This window comes from Alligator mississippiensis, chromosome 15 (assembly GCF_030867095.1).
Source record: "Alligator mississippiensis isolate rAllMis1 chromosome 15, rAllMis1, whole genome shotgun sequence".
Lineage (NCBI taxonomy): Eukaryota > Metazoa > Chordata > Crocodylia > Alligatoridae > Alligator > Alligator mississippiensis.
The window spans coordinates 9,272,502-9,290,589 of record NC_081838.1 but is presented as its reverse complement, the minus strand read 5'-3'; the positions used below and the strand labels follow the sequence as shown (position 1 = coordinate 9,290,589).

The following is an 18,088-nucleotide window of genomic DNA, read 5'->3' as shown; positions in this document are numbered from 1 at the left end:
CCTCCCCCTGCCCGGTTGGGGGGGGTCGACAAGGCCCCGCCCTCCGCACTTGGAGACAAGGCCCCCACCCCACCCCACCCCACCCCCGCTCCACGTTGCCCAGGCAACGGCTCCGCCCCTGTGCCCGGCACCAAGATGGCGGCGGAGCGGCGTCGGGCGCAGGCGCGGCGCAGGCGCGGGTGGGGCGCGGCGGGCGGAAGCGCTCGGGCGCGGGGCGCTTCCGGTTCCGGGTTGGCGGCCGAGAGGGCTCGGGCCGCTGTTTGTAAACTTCCCTCCCCGGGGAGCGGCGGCGGCGACGGCGGTGGGAGCGGCGCGGCCAGGCCAGGTACGGCCTTCCGCCCGGGGGGGGGCACGAGCGCGGCCGCCCCCCCCCCCGTCTCTCCCGCGGGTCACGACCCCGCCCGGGCACGCGGCCGCCGCCCAGCGCGCATGCGCCTGCCCAGGGGGCTCGGACTGCGGCCCCCCCCGCGTGCCGCGCATGCGCCGTCGCGGGGGGGCAGGCGCGTTTCTCCCTCCCCCTTGCAAGAACTCCGTGTACCCGAGTGCGTGCAAACGGGGTGTGCTCGTGCAAGGTGCTCTCGCAGCCCGTGGACATGCAAAGTGCTCGTGCAAGGTGCGTGTGCCTGTGCGAGCTGCACACGCAGGAGAGACGTGCACGCTCGTCCTTGGGGCGCTCGGCAGACCGGGGACGCGCGGGGCCCATCGCTTCTCCCCGCGCTCGTCCCCACTCCGCACGTGCACCCGCGGTGCCGAGGCGAAGGTTCGTTGCTGCCGCTCCTCGGTAGCGAGCATCTCGCAGGCTGGCGTCGGCAGCACCGCGCCAGGCCCTGCCTCTTCCTCCGGGTCCTGTCACGAGCCTCTCTCTTTTGTTTCCCCCCCAGGCTCCAGGAGCGTCTGCAGTGCGACCCGTGGCCTTCCTCCAGCCAGGGGGACCAGGCTCGGGCTGACCCGTCCGTCTGCTGGGTGCAGCCCCGTTGCCTTCCCCTGTAGCTTTGCAGCCCTTCGCCCCGCGGGGGGAGGACAGCTTTAGAGCGTCACGCACGACCCCGGGCCCCCAGACCCCAGCAAGATGTCGGCGAAGTGGAGGGTACTGGACAAGACCAGCCAAAAATGATTAACTGACACAGTCTTTCTAATCGTAAAATTCTTTCCTGGGAGAGAATTAAGGCTAAAGAATTGTTACAGTCCATTTGTTGAGGACAAACAGACGAGATGGCTCAGGTAATGAGCCCCCAACTTCCCCATCGGTAACGCGGGGATCCCACGTCCAGCTGAACGGGCTGCAGAGCCACGGGGGCCCCACTTGCTAGAGGGGGAAAGCTCCACGTAACACAAGCAATATGAGTCGTGACCCGGTCCGGCGGCAGTGGCATGCGAGGGGTGGCTCAGTGCGTACACACGCAGATACACACGTGCGGGCTGCTCCCTGGCCTTGGGGCTGTCCCCTTCCCAAAGCCACGCAAGCTCAGCACCTGCAGAGACACTCTCCCGCTAGTCATTGTAGGTCTTCCCTGAGCCACTTCTTGGCTTTTCACCCGGGATGGAGCGCATCCCGTGCCGGGTGGCACAGGGCTTTCGGCTTGGTCACTCACTGGCTAGCAGTGGACAGTCGGCTGCCCATGCACAGCTCGCCCCTGCATTGTTCATGCCAATCTGTCTTTCTACAGGCAAGTCTCCTAGCCTGCGAGGGGCTGTCTGGTGTGTGCCTTGTGCCAACTGTTGCTAGCAAGAAGATGATGCCAAAACAGAGCTCGAAACAGGCTGAGAATGGCGAGCGTGGGAGCAGTCCGGACATGCTGGTACGGTGGGGGTCTGCCCTATCGTGATTCAGCCTGACATGTCCACGACTGTGAGCGCACCCCACAGTGTGTGTGAAGGTTTAGTGGCTCCGGTCTGAGCCTGGGGGAGGGGGGAGCCTGGTAGGAGAAGAGGGAAGGGTCTCTGGGGGACACTCTGACTGTGAGGTCTCTCTTTGGAAGGGTCTGCGTGCAGAGAGCGAGAAGCCCCGGAGCCGGAAGGAGGAGGAGGCAGCGGAAGCATCGCAGCCAAAGAAGTCCCTCAAAAAGGCAGGTAATCGGGCGCGGTCCAAGCAGGGCTGGGAGTTGTAGCAGATGCTAGGGCCCCTCCCAGGCCCGGCCTGGCTTGCACAGCTCCACCTCCGGTTTCCCTGCCCTGCACAACTAGTGAGACGGGCTCTGGAAGGAACACAGAGGGGCAGGGCAAATCAATGCCACATCCTGCCACCCGTCCTGGCGCTCTCTGTGGTGCTGAGCCACCAGCCCACAGGTCTTTAAGTCGAGCGCGTGCCTGGGATCCAGGACTCCTGGGTCCCGTTCTCGTTAGGATCCACAAGCAGGTAAGAAGGTGGCTGAGTGGCTGGTGAGTGTCTTGGCAGCACTGTCCTCCCAGGAGACTGGCGCTTCCCCCCTGGTTCTCCGGGGCCTGGTGTTGACCAACCCCGTGTGCCCTGCAGGTGGTGGTGATCGAGCAGAATGGCTCTTTCCAGCTGCGCATCCCCAAGAACTTCATCTGCGAGCACTGCTATGGAGCCTTTCGGAGCAGCTACCACCTCAAGAGACACATCCTCATCCACACGGGTATGGGGCTGGGGTGGGGGGAGCTGAGGCCTCGCCCTGCCTGTGGCTGCTGCAATGCCTGGCATGGGATCCACACAGGACTCTGCCCCTACCCCAGCCAGCGTCCAGTGGGAGCATGGTGTGGTGCTGTGATTTGCAGCAGGGGCGGGGTATCCTCGAAGGCAGGTGTTGGATGATGCATGCATGGTCTGTGTTCTGGTGCATGGCGTCCTGGAGGCCAGTGGGTGAAAACAGCTGCTCTGGGCCAGGGCAGGCAGGCTCTGCACTGCAGGGAGGGGGGTGACACCACGACTACCTTCACAGCGCTTGTTTCCCCCCTGTCCAGGCGAGAAGCCGTTTGAGTGTGACGTGTGCGACATGCGCTTCATCCAGAAGTACCACCTGGAGCGTCACAAGCGCGTGCACAGCGGGGAGAAGCCCTACCAGTGCGAGCGCTGCTTGCAGGTACCACCCACTCCCCGGGTTTTGTGGGGTTAATTCCACAGGCTGAGGGCCTGTCCCCGCATCTCTGCTGCTGCGCCTTGGCTCGATTCCCCTCTGCCAGGCACGGCCATTGATCCGTGGCTTCCCTCGGAGACCCAGGCTAGACTCCGGGGGGACCTGGCTTCCTCCAGCAGGACAAGATATCTGTGTCCCATCCCTGGAGGCTGCAGCGTTCCTGGGTGCTGGGGCAGGACTACATCCCCTTCACCTTGCTCAGACTGTACTCAAAAGCTGGGTCCTGGCTGGAATCAACCCCAGGCCATGCCCTGGGGAGGGTGGGGACCCCCACGTCTGCCCTCCCAGCCGGGCAGGGCCCATTTCAGTACTGGCTCTCCACCCTGGGGCAAGCAGGTGAGACAGAGCCTGGTCTTAGTCCCCCTGAGCCACCAGCATTAATGGGAACAGCCCTAACTGCAGCAGGCCAGGAGCTGCAGCACGGTGCTGTCCACAGGCTCCGCTCTAACCCCCCTCCCCTCCCACAGAGCTTCTCCAGGACAGACCGGCTGCTGAGACACAAACGGATGTGCCAGGGTTGCCCAACCAAGACCCCCGACTCACAGCTGCTGCTCTAGGGCCTGAGCCGCCGCGGGACAAGCCGGGAAGCCGACCCCTTGGCGCCTTCCTACTCCGGGTTTTGCCTGGCCAGCCCCCTGGCCAGGGGGGCAGGGAAGGGGGCCGAGCCAGGACTGTCCCAGACTTTCAGTCGAGGTCCTGACACTGTACATACGCTGAAGATGATTTGGAATCCTTTTCTCTCCCTCCTTCCCCCACCAGCAGAAGCCCCTGGCAGCTGTGTATAAACCTTCTAGATTCCTTCCTACGCCCCCACCCCCCCATCCCCCTTGGTTTTGAAGTCCCGCAATGGGTCTCTCAGGAAAGGCTTTGGAGGACTGCTAGGCTTCAGCAGAGGAAGCTGGCTCCGCTGGCCTCGGACTAACCGCCTGGCCTGCGTGGATGCCGGCTCACAGGTATGGAGGCGAGCAGGGGCGGGACTTAAATTTTCCTCTTTATTTAGTTTTGCTGTGAGTGAGGGGGACGTCGGCTTTGCGAGGGAGCCGCTGGGGCTTCACAGTGCAAGTCAAGCATCTGGGAGCAGGGCCTGCAGGACTGGTATCGCGTCTGCTTTTGGGGCCTGTGCATTTTTGCCTTCCGGTGCCAGGCCAGGAGAAGTAGAGGAGGGATTGCTGGGGGCGTTCAGCTGGAGCAGTGGGTCCGTGCGGGCAGGGAGTGTTGCTTTGGTGTTAGGTGTTGAACTAGTTCCGTCTGACGGGGAGATGGGGCAAGAGGAGCTTTGCTGATGTGAGGCAGTGTGGAGTAGGTAATCTAGCCACATAGCCAGGGAGAGACTGTTGTGAGAAGTGGGTGGCAAAGCCTCTTGCTCTGACCCACTGGCCTGGCAGCTCCGAGAATAAAGCACCCGCTTTTCTCTGGGTGGGTGCAGCTGCATCCCCCACCCTCCCTGGCATCTTGCTCTGTGCACCGCCCTGCCCTGCAGCTCCTGACCTTGCCCTGTGTTGGTGTTCGTGACAGCAGGGCTTGGTGCTGAAACTGTGGCCCAGTAATGTTTGTGCGCTGCAGTCCAGGATCTCGCCCTGCTTCCCTGCCCCCCTCCAAGCAGCCACCATGGGTCAGGTGACATGGGCAAGGGGGGACAGTGGCATCAGAGACAAGCCCTCCTCCCCAGGAATGAATCCTGGTTCTTCGCGCGTCCCTGGTTCTGATGCTTCCTCCCGGAAACCTGTCCTTTCTGCGCCATCTCCTGCTGCAGCCTTCACACCTGCTTGAGTGCTGCCTGCATTTCTTTACGTCCCTCTTGCAGTGGCAGGGAAATGCACCAAACCTCTTGCTGCTGCCCAGTGGTGGCCTCAGCTCTCCACCCTTCTCATCAGTCTCGTTCCCAATGATCACAGGAAGCCAGCTCGCCCGTGTTATCTCGGCTACACCCTTTTTGTACTCAGTCCACGTATCAGCAAGGTGACCAGGGAGCTCCAAACCGTTCTCCTGCCTCCCTGGCTTTGCCCATGGCCTCACCCTCTCTGGCATAGCCAGCACATCACTGGAAGAGACGCAGCTGTCACAGTCGCTGGCCTGCCCTCGAGTTTTCATTCATCTCGGTGGATTGTGATGGGCCATGCTGAGCTGGCATCTGGGGTCTGGAGGCCCCTGCAAGTACATCGCAGCCCTGGGGAGCAGCCAGAATCACTGAGGGGCCAACACTGAGATGGCAGATGTGTCGGTCGGGGGACTTGAGTCCCTGCCAGCAGCAGCTTTCTGCTTGGTGAAAGTGAAAGGTGCCTGAACTCTGCCAGGCTCAAAATAGCAGGGGCCAGCTTCCTGCCCCCGGCCGCAGCCTTGATACACTGGGACCCAAAACAGCCCAAGCAGCCTCCGTCGGCAACCTGGGCTGAATGGATGGGGTGATCCCTGCGCCTTCCCGGGGGTTGCCAGCAGCAGCCCGGACCCAGGTCTACTGCCCCCCTGGGGGCTGAGCCTGCACTTGACCCCATGAAGAGGTCATTTCGGAGCATGCCCAACATGCAAGTCTCTGCAGCAGCTACATTGAATCACAGCTTCTCAGCACCTTCTGGCATCGGCCAAGCGTCCCACTGCACCCAGAGGCCTGCTGGGCTGTGGCATCGTCCCCCCTGGGCAGCAATGTAAGCTCTGAGGCTGCAGCCTTGCAACATCGGACCAAGCCCAGCGCCTGTGGATGCCCAGCACTGAGTGATGGGATAGGAGGATGACTGCATTGCGCATGGAGCAAAGGGAAGTTAGTGCAGCACTTCCACTACAGCTGGTGGCCCTGCTTGCTGCTTCTGCATGCCCTGGGTCACCCAGCCAGGGCAAAACCTGAGAAGACAAGGGGCTGCTTATCTATCAAGGAGGCTCTAAGGGAGCCAGGAGCCCTCTGGGCTTCCTCTTCTGCCCTCACCTTACTCGGGTGGGAAGTAGAAATTGGCCGCCTTCCCCCCCCCGGCTCTGAGCAGGGCTGAAAGCAGCGGCGAGGCTCATCTTTTCCTGCTCCCCCCACGCCTTATGCCTAAGCAGCCGCACAGCACCGAGGCCAGCGCCTACCCCCGCCCTTACCCTCACTGCAGAGAGGAGCCGGCGAAGGAACCGCAGCAGCTGCGGCTTCTCTTAGCACTAGCTCCTCACCCGCTGCATCTCTCTCGCTTCTGCAGGATTGCAAAGGGGGGAGGGGGTGTGTGCTGATGGCATTGCTGAGCATAAAGGAGGCTGGTTTGCTTGTGGGGGCTGCTGGGATTCCTGGCTCTCAGCCTCTGGCCCTAGTGGGTGTGGGACATTAGTCTCTCTCCCCCCGCCTTGCAGCTTGTCTACCGTTTTGTGCCTATGAGCAAGAGCTAAAGCTGCAGCCTGTCCCCATTAATGTGCTTGGTGCTGGGACAGAGGTGGGGGTATGGTGGGCTGGGAGCCAGGAGGACTGAGGCACTCGTGTCCCAGCTTTGATTTCTGCTCTGCCTGCATCCGCTGGGGCTGATTGTGCCGGAGCCACCGCCTGCAGACAGGCATTGGAGCGTAGCGTAGAAACGAGGAGGGCCGAATCGTGTCTAGCAGGGCTGGTGATAGGCTGTAGGAGCGTCTCTCGGGCTCAGTTGCAATGTGGCAGCTCCCGTCCCTGCCGTGAGGACCCACCGCTGAGCCCCTGGAGGAGGGCGTAGGCCAACGGTCTGGTCAGTTCAGCCAGGTACTAACGGCGGGGATGGGTGAAACTTCAGGCTGGGGAGGGTTCGTGGTCAGAGCCAGCCGTTGCAGAGCTGCTGGCGGGAATGTCCCTGTTCAAGTGCACGGGAAGCAATCGGTGCCGCAGGAGGGGCTGGGGGAGGCAGGAGTAACGGGTGTGAGACTGCAGTGCTAAGTGTGCTCGCCCTGGGGGCCTTTGCTCATCCGTGCCCTGTCTAAACTCAGCCCCCACCTCTCATCACTTCTGCGGCGGGAGGACTGCTGGCAGGCAGCCTGGGCCCTCTGCATCTCGGGTTATTTCCCCCTAAACGTCGCAGAAGCATTTCTTCCCCCTCCCCCAGGCAGAGGGGCTCAGGGTTCCCCAGAAAGCCTGTGCCCCGCAGCCCCCCTGCCTCAGGGAAACGGGGTAAACTCATTGCATGTATGAAATGGGTGAACATCCGCATTTGGAGCCGGCTCCTTGCTCTCTTGGAAGCGGCCTCTTGCAGCACTTAATTGCCCCCCTCTCCCCCGGGGGCTCGGGGGCACTGTTGATGCGTATGACGGCTCTCTAGGTTTCCCCTCAAAGCTGTGGCGTGGGAAAGATGGGGGCAGTGACCGCAACAAGTGATGAAAAGGAAATATGACACAAACTGAAAGCACTGTTGTCTGAGCCGTGGCAGGCGAAAGGGCGCACCGGCGGCCGTGGCACGACAGGAGCAGCCACAGGCCGGAGCTACGGCCTGGTTCCACCATGGGGCCAAGCCCAGTGCTGCCTTCCCAGGGTAGCTCAGAGTTGCAGGGCGTCTAGTCTCGGGCAGGGCCCAGTTGCAGGCATGAGGCATCCCTGCGCTGTGGGTACCCGCTACCCCGAACTCATCCTCCCTAGCTCCTGCGCTAGGCTGGATGCGTGGTGCTGCAGATCGGGGGCTCAGGGCAGCCTCCCCTTCCTTGCGCACAGCTTATTTTTGCTGCACCCCTCGGCTGGGGAAGGCAGCTGACTTCCGCCCTTGGGGTGGGTGGGTGGGGGGGGGACCCCGGGGCCTGCTCTCTACCCCAGCTGCTCCTGGTGCAGCCAGCCAGCCCAGTTTCCTCCCCAGCTTGCCTCATTCAGAAGCCCCCTGGGCTCACCGCACCTGGGAGCATCTCTGCGCTGGCGGGGGCAGGAAACTGCTCGCAGCTCATGGTTCATCTGTCCACGGAGGAGTGAAGCTGGGTCCCTCGGCCACATGGCGACGTGACCCTGGCTCCAACAAGGCACGGCATACGCCATCCCACCTCGGTTGGGACGGACAGACCAAGAGCTCGCAGCCTTCGCCGAGTCCCGTCGCTTGTTCTAATTTTTTTTTTTTTTTAAATATACTTATTTTGCTATGGGGCGGGAGGGGGCGGGGAAGCGTGTTACTGATCAGATAAGCCGGGGTCACTTTTAAACTGTAGTTTTTCTAAGCTGTTGGAATCGTGTCTCTTTTTACCGCGCCCAGCGGCCCTCCCTGCCTGAGACACTGAGGGTATTTAAATAAAACTCGTGGGGTTTTTTTTTCCTTTTCTAAACCCACTGCCTTGCGTCTTCTCTCCGTTGGCAGGCTTGGGGGGCGGCGGGGGAGAAGGAAAAGCTCCTCCAGGCCTGTGCGAGTTATAGCACCGAAGGAGCCTGGGCTCGCAGCGAGCAGAGTCCCTGAGGGGAGTCTTGCCAGCTGAGTGTACAGCCCCTGGCGCGGCCAGGCCAGCCCATGGGGGCCCATTCAGCTCATCCACCTGCAGCACGAGGCTCCTGCCCTGCTGTGGGGCTTTCCGGGGACTGGGGAAAGCACAGGGGATCCCACTCCGTAGCATCAGGCCGTTGGTGGGATGGAGCCACGGTTGCAGCAGCCACAAGCCTGCCCTGGCTCGTTGGCGCGACTTTATTAACTAAGCAAAACCCTTGGGGTGTTGCAGGAGCCAGACCTGCCGAGCTAATTGCCGGTGTAAGGGTTTGGCCCAAGGGCACTGCATGACAGGCCGGTTCGGCCCTGTCCCGGGCTCTTCCCCCAGCTGCACTGGCTGTTCCCCTCAGCCTCACCCCCCTCCCCCGCACCTGTCCCGGGTGCAAGGTCACCCACGCGTGCATGCACGCGTGCAGGGTGGGGCGCGTCCCACTTCCGAGCAGGGGAAGCTGCGGTGCTGAGATAAGGCAGGGAACTGTCCCACCTGCAGCCCAGCCCTCCCAACTCTGGCCCAGGCGGAGCAGGGCTGAAGCCTGGGTCCTCCGAGCACCCTGACAGTGCTGTGCCGGGGGGGGTGCAGCTGGCGGCTGCATGGCCAGGTGGAAAAGGGGAACCAGTGCAAGCGCCCACACGGCAGGGCAGGAAGATGTGGCAGCCAGCCCCTTCCCTTGGAGGGGGTGGGGGGCTGCATCTGCAGGGGACTCCTAGAAGCACGCTCTGAAACGGGGCAGAGGGCTTGCACGTGCACACAGGCCTCCCCTGTCCCTGCACCACACACCACCCACACCCCTCCACCTTCCACACATACAAACACCACGGGGTGCAGCGGCCTGGGTAGCGCTGGAGCCCTTTATTGCCCCTGGCGCACCACGGGCTGTTCCTGCCCTGGGGACAGCCTGGGGAGGGAGCCAAGGGTGGAGGCTGGGGAGCAGTCCTAGCTCCCAGCAGGTCTGGTGCCCGAAGGGTGCAGGGGGCATCACACAGCGGGAGCTTGCATGCAGCACGAGGGAGCCTAGTTACGTGGGCAGAGCCGGGGGGCATGGATGCCCGGGCTGCCGGCAGAGGCTGGACTCAGCTCTGGTTGTAGTGGGGATTGACAACGGTGGTGGTTGCACTCCGGTACAGCGGGTTGTTCACCTGCAGGGGCAGAAAGGCAGCTGAGGCCGGCTGCGGGGGGCAGCTGGCCACGGACACGGGGATCCCTGCCCTGCCCTGCCCTGCCCTGCCCGTGGGGAGCCAAGGTGCGAGGGCAGCACAGACCTCGTTCCAGCGGCTGTGCTGCTGCTCCTGCTGGAAGCGCTGAAACTCCCGGCGGTCGTAGGACCACAGCATGCAGCGATAGGCCCCCACGAGCATCAGTCCCAGCGTCACGATGCCCACCACCAGCCCCACCACCAGCCGGGCCGTCAGGTCTGCAGTCTCGGCTGGGGGAGGCGAGAGGAGAGGGTGAGGGGGGCAGGCATCCGAAATCCCCCTCCCCCCTTGTGTTCACCCCGTGCCAGACCCCCCAGGGGCACCCCTATCCGCCACCCGCCTGGGGCTCACCCTCCCTGTCCTTCACGATAAGCTTCACGCCACCGCCCTCGTTGTCAGGCCGGGGTGTGATGAGGAAGATGAGGATGCGCCCGTCCTCCGCCTTCTCCTTGCACCAGGCCTCGTCCACGGCGGGCGCAGACTGCAGCGTCACCTCCACTCCCTGCTCCGCGCAGGCTGCGCTGCAGTTCCCGCTCAGCGGCCCTGTCCTGAAGGCCCCGCAGTCCGCACAGTCCCTGCCAGGACCCCTGAGCCGTCACCGCCGGGCACTGCCCCCAATCCCTCCCAGCCCAGCTCCTGCCCCAGCATTTGCCTTCCAGCCGTCTCCGACCCCTGGCCTTTGTCTCTGGGAGATCTCTGACCCCTGTCCAGCTTCCACCCTGCCCTTTGCCCCTGCCCTCTGAGCCCTGAGCTTTGCCCCCCAGTTTTGACCCCTTCCTTTTTCCCCTAGGTCTCTGCCTGCTGCCCTTTGTCTCCTGATTTTGACCCCTGCCCTTTGCCCCCGCATCTCTGACCCCTGCCCTTTGCCCCCAGGCCCATACCGGTGCTGCTCGCAAGGGGTACGGCAGGCTGGGCAGCGGCCACAGAGGCTGCCAAAGTAGCCGGGGTTGCACACGCACTGGTTGCACATGCAGCGCCCGTGCCCACTGCACTCCTGCCCATCCTGCTTGCACGCACTGGTGTTCCGGCTGCACTCGCACGCACTGCCCATGTAGTCTGGCTCGCACTGGCACATCCCGCACACACACTGTCCGTGCCCTGGGGAGATGGGGGACCCTGCTGTCAGCCTGCAGCTCCAGTGCCAATCCCCCACCCCACGCCCAATCTCACCCCCAGCTCATCCCAGGCCCCTTGCCCCGCTCACCTGCGCAGAGCCGCCCACTGTGGCGCTCGCAGCCAGCATCGTCACACTCACAGCGGTCCCCGCGCACGTGGGGGTCACACTCGCAGCGGCCGCACACACAGCGCCCCCGCCCGCTGCACGCAGGGCCTGTCCCATTGGCCACCCGGCAGCCGTGCCCCGCCGCACCCTGCTCTGCTGCATCACACTCGCAGTGCCGCCCCACGCGCCCTGCTGGGCAGCTGCCAGGAATGGGGCCAGGGTCACACAGAGCTGGGGGTGGCCCCTGCTCCCCCATTACCCCCTTCTGTGCCTCAGGCACCCCCACCCCATGTCATTCAGCCTTCGTGGTGACTCCCCCCCAGGCACATGCCTCTATGCACTGCACACACAGCCATTCAAACGCCCCTTGCACACGTGTCCCCATGCATCATCCCATGCACACACCCCTCTGCACACATGCCCCAGTATACACCTCACACACACTTCCCATGCACATGTGTGCATGGCTCTTATGCACACATGCCTCCCTCCATGCACCATCCAATGCACGCCCCTGCGCGCACACATCCCCATGCACATTATACGGGTATTCTTGCACACAAATCCCTGCATGCACCACCCAGTGCACACCCCACACATCCCTGTGCACACACATCCCTGTGTACATGTACGGGAGCTCTTGCACACACATCCCCACATGCACATGCCTCCCCACACGCATGCTGGGCAGTACCTGCAGACGCCACAGGTGAGGTTGCCAAGGTCGGCGCAGTGCGGGGCACGGGGCAGGGAAGGACCACAGTCACAGCCACAACTCGTCTCCAGCGCCACGTGCAGCTCCTCGGCCAGGCCCAGCACCCGCAACGTGAAGCCCTGAGTGCCCTGCAGGCAGGCGCCTGCCCGCACTGTCACCCAGAACTCCACCTGTGGGTGGGAGGGCAGTGAGCCGGGGAACCCCGCAGAGACCCCCCCGCCCCATCCTGTCTCAACACCCCTGGCTCACCTGCTCATTGATGTGCACCCCAGAGCAGCGCCCGCCCTCAGCCTGTGGGGGCCCGGCCTCCTCGGCCCCTGGCCCGCAGTGCGACTCGTAGGTCACGGACACGCCGGGCGGCAGCGCCGAGTGCTGCAGCTCCACCGTGGATGACAGGCTCTGTGCAGGAGCGGGGCAGTGGGTCAGAGGTCCCTGCACCCCCCAGCCAGCCCCCTGCATCCATAGCCATCACCCTGCACCCACAGCCACCCCTCTGCACCCCCAACCAGCCCCCTATACCCCCAGCCCATGCACCCATGTCCAGTCTTCTGCACCCCAAGCCATCCCTTTGCACCCCCAGCCATCCCTCTGCACCCATAGCCAGTCCCCTGCACCCCCAGCCAGCCCCCTGCACCACCAGCCAACCCCCTGCACCTGAAGCCAGGCCTCTGCATCCCCAGTCAGGCCCCTAAACCCCCAGCCAGCCCTCCGCAGCCCCGGTGGGGCCTGGGGTCCAGGGTCCCAGCTCACATTATAGGCATCGGCGATGAGCTGCACCACGTTGCTGGAGTCCTCCTTCAGCTCCCCCACCACCGACTTGGGGATCAGCTTGCTCAGCTTCTGCAGGTGGGGGCAGCTGAGCGAGGCAGAGGCCCCCGACCCCTGCTCCACGCCCCAGGCGGCCCCCTTCCCCAGCACCCACCTGGTAGGCAGGCAGCGCTGAAGCCGTCACGGCGAAGATGGGCTGGATGTTGGCGGCCGAGAGCACCTGGGCCAGGTGCCCCACCGAAGGGTAGTCCTGCCAGAGAGGGTGCCGGCATCAGTGCCAGGCGGGGCACAGGACCCAGAAGTCCAGGTGCCCACCCTGCCAGAGGGACCCAGGAGTCCTGGTGCCCACCTTGCCCCTGTGCCAGAGCCGAGCACACACGGACCTAGGAGTCCTGGCTCCTGCTATAACCACTAAGCTTCACTTCTCCAAGAGCTGGGGGCATCCAGCTGCTTCCCTGCCCCAGTCCCATGCATTTTCCCTCCCTAGACCCCCCACCCATCACCACTCTTGGGCCCAGGAAAAGAACCCAGGAGTCTGGCCCCGCTCCCAGGCTGGCCCTGGCCCTGGCTTACGTAGACATGGCTCTTGGCATAGAAGCCATCAGAGCCAAGGTGGCAGCGCCCATCACTTGGCAGGTAGATGCCACCCAGGCGCCCATCGCCAGCCGTGTGGAAGGTGTCATCCGAGGTGAACACAAGCAGCCGTGTCACATTTCGCCACCCGATCTGCTTCTGGAGGGGGCGGGAGGTGAGGGCCTGGCAGCACTGCGGCCCCCTGCCCGCTTGCATGGGCATCAGCACCGGCACGCCCAGGCCATGTGCACCACACACACTCGTGCACACACACCCCTGGGTACACGTGTGACCCTGCTTCCATACCCACCTCTGTGCACACGCACCCTGAGCACCCTTGTGGGCTTGTGAGCGCACAGCTGTGCACAGCACATGCTTGAATAGCTGCCCGCAGCTGTCTGCACATGTGTGCTCACCCCTCCTCCATTCACACTCACGCACACTCACGGCTGTGCACTAGCGTGCCCCTTCATTTGCACGTGCACCAACACACTTGTGAGCACACAGTCACACACATGAGGCAAGGCAAATGCACACCACAGCTGTCTGCACACGTGTGCTCACTCCTCTTCCATTCACGCTCATAGCCATGCATATGCACACCCCTTCATTCATGCACACACTGGTCCACTTGTGAACACACAATCCCAGTTGTGCATGCACAGACACATGCACACATAAAGCGAGATGAAAGCACACCCATGGCTGTCTGCACAAGTGTGCTCACATACCCATGCGCTTCCTTCCTTCCCAGCTCTCCACACACCCTGCCATGCACATACACTTTTGTGGACTCAGCCCCCCTGGGCTCACACACGTGTGGACACACACAGCCGTGCAGCGCTCCCCCACTCACACAAGGGCCCTGTTGCACCCACATATGAGCACCTACCTCGCACACAGCCACCTGCATGATGGCATCGAAGCCGCCCTCGGGCGCATCCAGGTTGCCCGAGATGCGCTGGTGCCCGACGCGGCGCTCAAACTCGCTGGCGTTAGCGGTGAGGGGCAGCACGTGGTGGAAGCTGGCAGGGGGGGCGCACTGCTCGCCCCGCTCGGGGCACGGGTTCTGCAGCTTGGCCGGCACCGTGCTTACGTAGGGCAGCACCGTCTTGTCCACGAAGGAGCCGAAGCCTGCGGGGCCGCACGTCCGTCAGCCTAGGGGTGGGGGGGCTGCCCCAGGGGTCCCTGGCCTCAGGGACCCTGCCCCCAATCCCCGTCCTGACCCCCCACCCTGAGGGAACCCCCCTAGGGACCCTCCCCTTGACCTCAGGGCCCCCCCCCCACCCCGAGAGACTCACCCTCATCCTCAGGGATGCCCCAAGGGCCCCCTGCCCTGAGGGACCCTGCCTCCAGCCCCCCCCCCCCACCCTTAGGGGTCTCCCCTGACCCCCCTCCCCACCCTGACTTTCCCTGGTCTGAGGGAACCCACCCAGGCCCTCCCACCCTGAGAGGGACCCTTCCAACCCCCCTGTGCCAAAGGACCCCCACCCTGGGGGACCCCTCCAACCCCCCCCCCACTCCACCCCAAAGGACCTTCCCCCAAGCCCGTGCCCATGAGGAACACCCCCAAAAAGACCCTGATCCCCCACCCTGAGGGACACCCCTGCCCATGAAACCCAGGGGTCCCGGGTCCCAGCCGACTGTCGCCCTGCGGGAGCCGGGGGTGCAACCCAGGCGTCCAGACAGGGGGCCACACCGATGCGCACGGAGGGGGTGGCTCGGCGCAGGGTGTCCAGGAGGGCGCTGCCCAGGCGCCGCACGTTGGCCAGGTCATCGCGCATGGAGTAGGACATGTCCATGAGGTAGTAGAGGTCCACGGGGAAGCCCTCGGCTCGCCGGAACCGCACCTGCAGCCGCTGCGCCGCCCCTGTGCACACAGCCCGGGTCAGGGCTCGGGGTCGGGGTCACCAGGGCCTGGGGCGCAATGGGAGGGGGCAGCAGGGCAGCGGGACAAGCCTCTGCTCATCTGTCTGTCTGCCCAAGCCCGGGGAACATGTGGGAGCCCACCAGGAGCCACGGGGCCGGGGCCTGGGACACGCCAGCCCATGGTGACATACCAGGGACACACCACCCGCATGCAAGGCAGGGCCGTGGCAAGGGACACGCCAGCCCCCAGTGACACAGGACCACATGCCTGCCAGGCTGCCGGGCCCCATGGCCCCTCTCCCCCCAGCCCCCAACACGCACCGGGCCGGAGGCGCAGGGCAATGCGCTGCGGGGCGAGCTGGGTGATGCGACCGTGGCTGGGGCTCAGGGGCTCATCCTCCAGCACCCGGGTCTCGCTGTCGGGCTCCACCACCTCGCCCGGGGGGCAGCCACGGCGCAGAAGCACGTCCCGCGTGGCACAGCGCGCCCCATCGCCCTCGCCCGCCTGCGGGAACCCCTGCCAAGGGCACAGGGCCAGGGCTGAGTCAGGGGCGTCTAGTGCCCGCCATGGGCACTGCCACCCCTCCCAGCGCCGTGCAAGACGTGCAGCATGGGCGCAGATCCTTATCGTGGCCGTTTGCCACCCGCATTTCCTGCTGCTGGAGGTGACAGACAGACAGGGGGTGCACCCCAGGCCAGCCGCAGCCTCCTCACCCTGCCCCGCCAGCGCAGCTCTGCCTCAGTTTCCCCCAGCATGGTGCTGGCCTCTGAAACCAGAGCCAAGTGAGATGCGGGCCAACGGCCCCAGCCCCACCAGCCCACTCTCCCCGCTGCTGGGCAGGATGTGGCCTGCTGCTGTCACGCACACAGGCAGCCCCTACCCCTGCCCTGCGCTGGGGGAGCACCGGGGAGGATTTCCGGGGGGGAGGGGGCTGCCAGCACCTGCGGGGCTCTCAGCGGTTCCCCGCTCCCACGGGTGCCCATGCCAGACCTAGTTCCAGGCCCTTTTTAGGGTCCGAGGGGGCAGGTTGCCAGAGACGGGGGGAGGACAGCCAGGCCTGAGCTAGCAGGGGCTGGGGGGAGCCCAGCATCGGGAGTGGGCAGCACCAGCAGCATTGGCAGGGGGGCAAGGGGCTGCGGGTCGGGAGCGAGGGGCACCGGCAGGGCTGGGGGTGGAGGCAGGGGGCTCCCCAAGGGAGGGCTGGATCTGGGGAGGGCGGAGGGGGGACGTGCCCTGACTCAGCTTGTTATTTCCCCTGGCCTTTTCGTGAGAAAGACCGAGAACAGAAAGGAGAAGAGTGAAGGTGAACCTGGGGCCACGGCCCGACTGGGACGTGACTCCCGCTGCCGGGGATCACCTGAGGGCAAGACACGGGGCGGCGGTGGAGCCCAGGCAGGGGGGCTGTGGGGGGGGCACTGGGGGGGGCAGGGGGCTGCGGGTCAGGAGAAGCACCAGCGGGGCTGGGGGCAGCAAGGGCTGCAGGTTGGGAACGAGGGGCACCATCGGGGCAGGGGCTGCGGGTCAGGAACGAGGGGCAATAGCAGGGCTGGGATGCGGATGCCCTGCTCTGCTTGCAGCCCACCCCGCTCCCCGCCACACATGCTTACCAGGTCCTTGCACCAGGCGCAGCTGGGGTGGGAGCGGATGCAATCCTGGCAGGAGGCCTGGGGCTGGCAGGCACCTGCGGGGACCGCACGAGGCGGGGGTGACGCTTGGCAGGGCCAGGGGCTGCGGAAGCAGCGCCAGCCCCGCACCGCCCCAGGCCCCCCGATCCCCCCGGCGCCCTGCTCACCTGCTCCAGCCTCTTGCGGGCTCGTCCCGGCCACCAGCCTCAGCAGCGCCAGGGCCAGGCCCACGCGCAACACGTCCCGCGGCATCGCCTGCGGGGACAGGGGTGAGGGGGTGTCCCGCCCGTACCCGTGCGAGTCGCACGAGGGGCTCCCACGGGCTGCGACACCCTCAGCCGGGGCTCAGAGGTGCCCCCCTCAGGCCCGCATCCCCCCGCACCCGCTCGTTTCCTCTGCATGCAGCGTATACGTGTACGTGTGCGTGTGAGCTGCCCCCCCCACCCCACCCCAGCTGCTCGTACACGCAACCCAGGGGCTCGGCACGGCGGGGCAGGAAGCGAGGCCCAGCAGTCGCAGCGCACCACCAGGTTCGGGAACTTCTGGATCCCCTCCCCGGCCCCGACACTCCCTGCCTCGGTTTCCCCCTCGGTGCCCTGGGTGGCGGGACCCAGGCTGCCCACGGGGCTGGCCAGGCCATGCCCAGAGCTGCCCACGGAGACGCCAGGACCCACCCGTGGGCGCGAGAGCCGCTCCTGGCTCCGAGGGTCAGGCAGGGCTGTCTGCACCCACAGTGCCTCGAGGCTGCAGCCGGGTGTCGTGCATGGCACGCTGTGTGCCCGCTGGAGCAGCCGCACCCAGTGCCCGGTCCTGCCCCAGCCCCGCCAGCCTGGGAGGAGCCCAAACCCAGCACCCCGCTCCAAGCCAGCAGGGACCTGGGCGGCTGCGCACGGTGCAGTACGATCCCCACCCCCGGAGCAGGGCCCAGGACAGTAGCACAGGCCTGGCCCGTCTGGCCGTCGCGCTCCCTTTTCCTTCCCCTTCCTCTTCCCTTTCTCTTGCAGCTGTGGTGCCTGCCCCGCTCTCCATTGCCCGCCTCCTTCTGTTAAGTCCTGACCCCTGCCTACCCCTGGTCCCATCTGCCTGGGAGTGGCATCATCCCTCCTTCTCCAGCCCCAGGTCTTGGCCTCCGTCTCTGTCCCCAGCCCTGGGCCCTGCCCGTACACACTCACCCTGCTGCGGTGGCAGGTGCCTGGCACTGGAGGCAGTAGCATGGCTGGCTCCGGGCTCCAGCCACGGACGGTGCCAGGTGAGGGGGTGGCGGCCGGAGCCTCCGATACGTGTGGCCGTAACTCCCCAGGCAGCTGCACCGCGATTTGCATCAACTTTTTGTGATAGGAAACCACAACCACGGGTGGGGTGGGGCGCAGCGCGTGGGGGAGGGCCGAGGGGCAGGGATGGAGGCAGGAGGGGCTGGAGGCAGAGGTGGGATTGGGGGGCAGAGGGGCATCACCCAGGCTGGGCCACTGGGGCCAGGCCCGAGGGTGCTGGGGTCACCGCCACTGCCCTAGGTCACTGCACCGGGTGCAGGGGGCGGCCCTGGATCACCCACCAGATGCAGGGGGGCAGCTGGGGGGACGTGCAGGCCTGGACCCCAAGCTGGGGCGTCTGCAGTCACAGCCATGTCCATCCTGCCCCCATGTCCATCCTGGCA

General features: G+C 65.2%; 2 protein-coding genes across 4 annotated transcripts; one reads left to right on the top strand and one right to left on the bottom strand.

Moving 5' to 3' along the window:
* The first annotated feature begins 207 nt into the window (after positions 1–207).
* Positions 208–8,315, top strand: ZNF740 (zinc finger protein 740). 3 transcript variants are annotated; one of them, XM_059718654.1, is made up of 7 exons: positions 208–325; positions 882–1,221; positions 1,668–1,799; positions 1,980–2,066; positions 2,474–2,597; positions 2,923–3,041; positions 3,563–8,315. In XM_059718654.1, the coding sequence occupies exons 2-7, from the start codon at positions 1,213–1,215 to the stop codon at positions 3,650–3,652; spliced, it is 561 nt and encodes a 186-aa protein (XP_059574637.1). In that variant the 5' UTR covers positions 208–325; positions 882–1,212; the 3' UTR covers positions 3,653–8,315. The 3 variants fall into 3 exon arrangements, with proteins under 3 accessions (XP_059574637.1, XP_006278708.1, XP_019335685.1); XM_006278646.4 differs by lacking the exon at positions 208–325 and adding an exon at positions 346–613; XM_019480140.2 differs by lacking the exon at positions 208–325 and adding an exon at positions 638–760.
* Positions 8,316–9,297: 982 nt separating this feature from the next.
* On the bottom strand, positions 9,298–17,813 carry ITGB7 (integrin subunit beta 7). The gene is made up of 16 exons (XM_059718652.1): positions 17,607–17,813; positions 16,602–16,689; positions 16,417–16,490; positions 15,130–15,325; positions 14,639–14,809; positions 13,832–14,073; positions 12,940–13,098; positions 12,521–12,616; positions 12,349–12,438; positions 11,848–11,997; positions 11,578–11,768; positions 10,866–11,083; positions 10,543–10,759; positions 10,013–10,236; positions 9,728–9,891; positions 9,298–9,604 (listed from the first exon to the last, which is right to left on the bottom strand). The coding sequence occupies exons 1-16, from the start codon at positions 17,754–17,756 to the stop codon at positions 9,539–9,541; spliced, it is 2,496 nt and encodes an 831-aa protein (XP_059574635.1). The 5' UTR covers positions 17,757–17,813; the 3' UTR covers positions 9,298–9,538.
* Positions 17,814–18,088: the final 275 nt, after the last annotated feature.

What these genes read in the sequence shown, in the direction of transcription:
- ZNF740 (XM_059718654.1), top strand. An exon ending in GGAGCAGTCCGGACATGCTG is followed by an intron (nt 1,800 to 1,979) that starts GTACGGTGGGGG and finishes TCTCTTTGGAAG; the next exon opens with GGTCTGCGTGCAGAGAGCGA. An exon ending in ACACATCCTCATCCACACGG is followed by an intron (nt 2,598 to 2,922) that starts GTATGGGGCTGG and finishes CCCCCTGTCCAG; the next exon opens with GCGAGAAGCCGTTTGAGTGT.
- ITGB7 (XM_059718652.1), bottom strand. Translation starts at nt 17,756, where the DNA reads ATGCAAATCGCGGTGCAGCTGCCTGGGGAGTTACGGCCACACGTATCG. An exon ending in ACCCCTTGCGAGCAGCACCG is followed by an intron (nt 10,237 to 10,542) that starts GTATGGGCCTGG and finishes GGGTCCTGGCAG; the next exon opens with GGACTGTGCGGACTGCGGGG. An exon ending in TATCGTGAAGGACAGGGAGG is followed by an intron (nt 9,892 to 10,012) that starts GTGAGCCCCAGG and finishes CGCCTCCCCCAG; the next exon opens with CCGAGACTGCAGACCTGACG.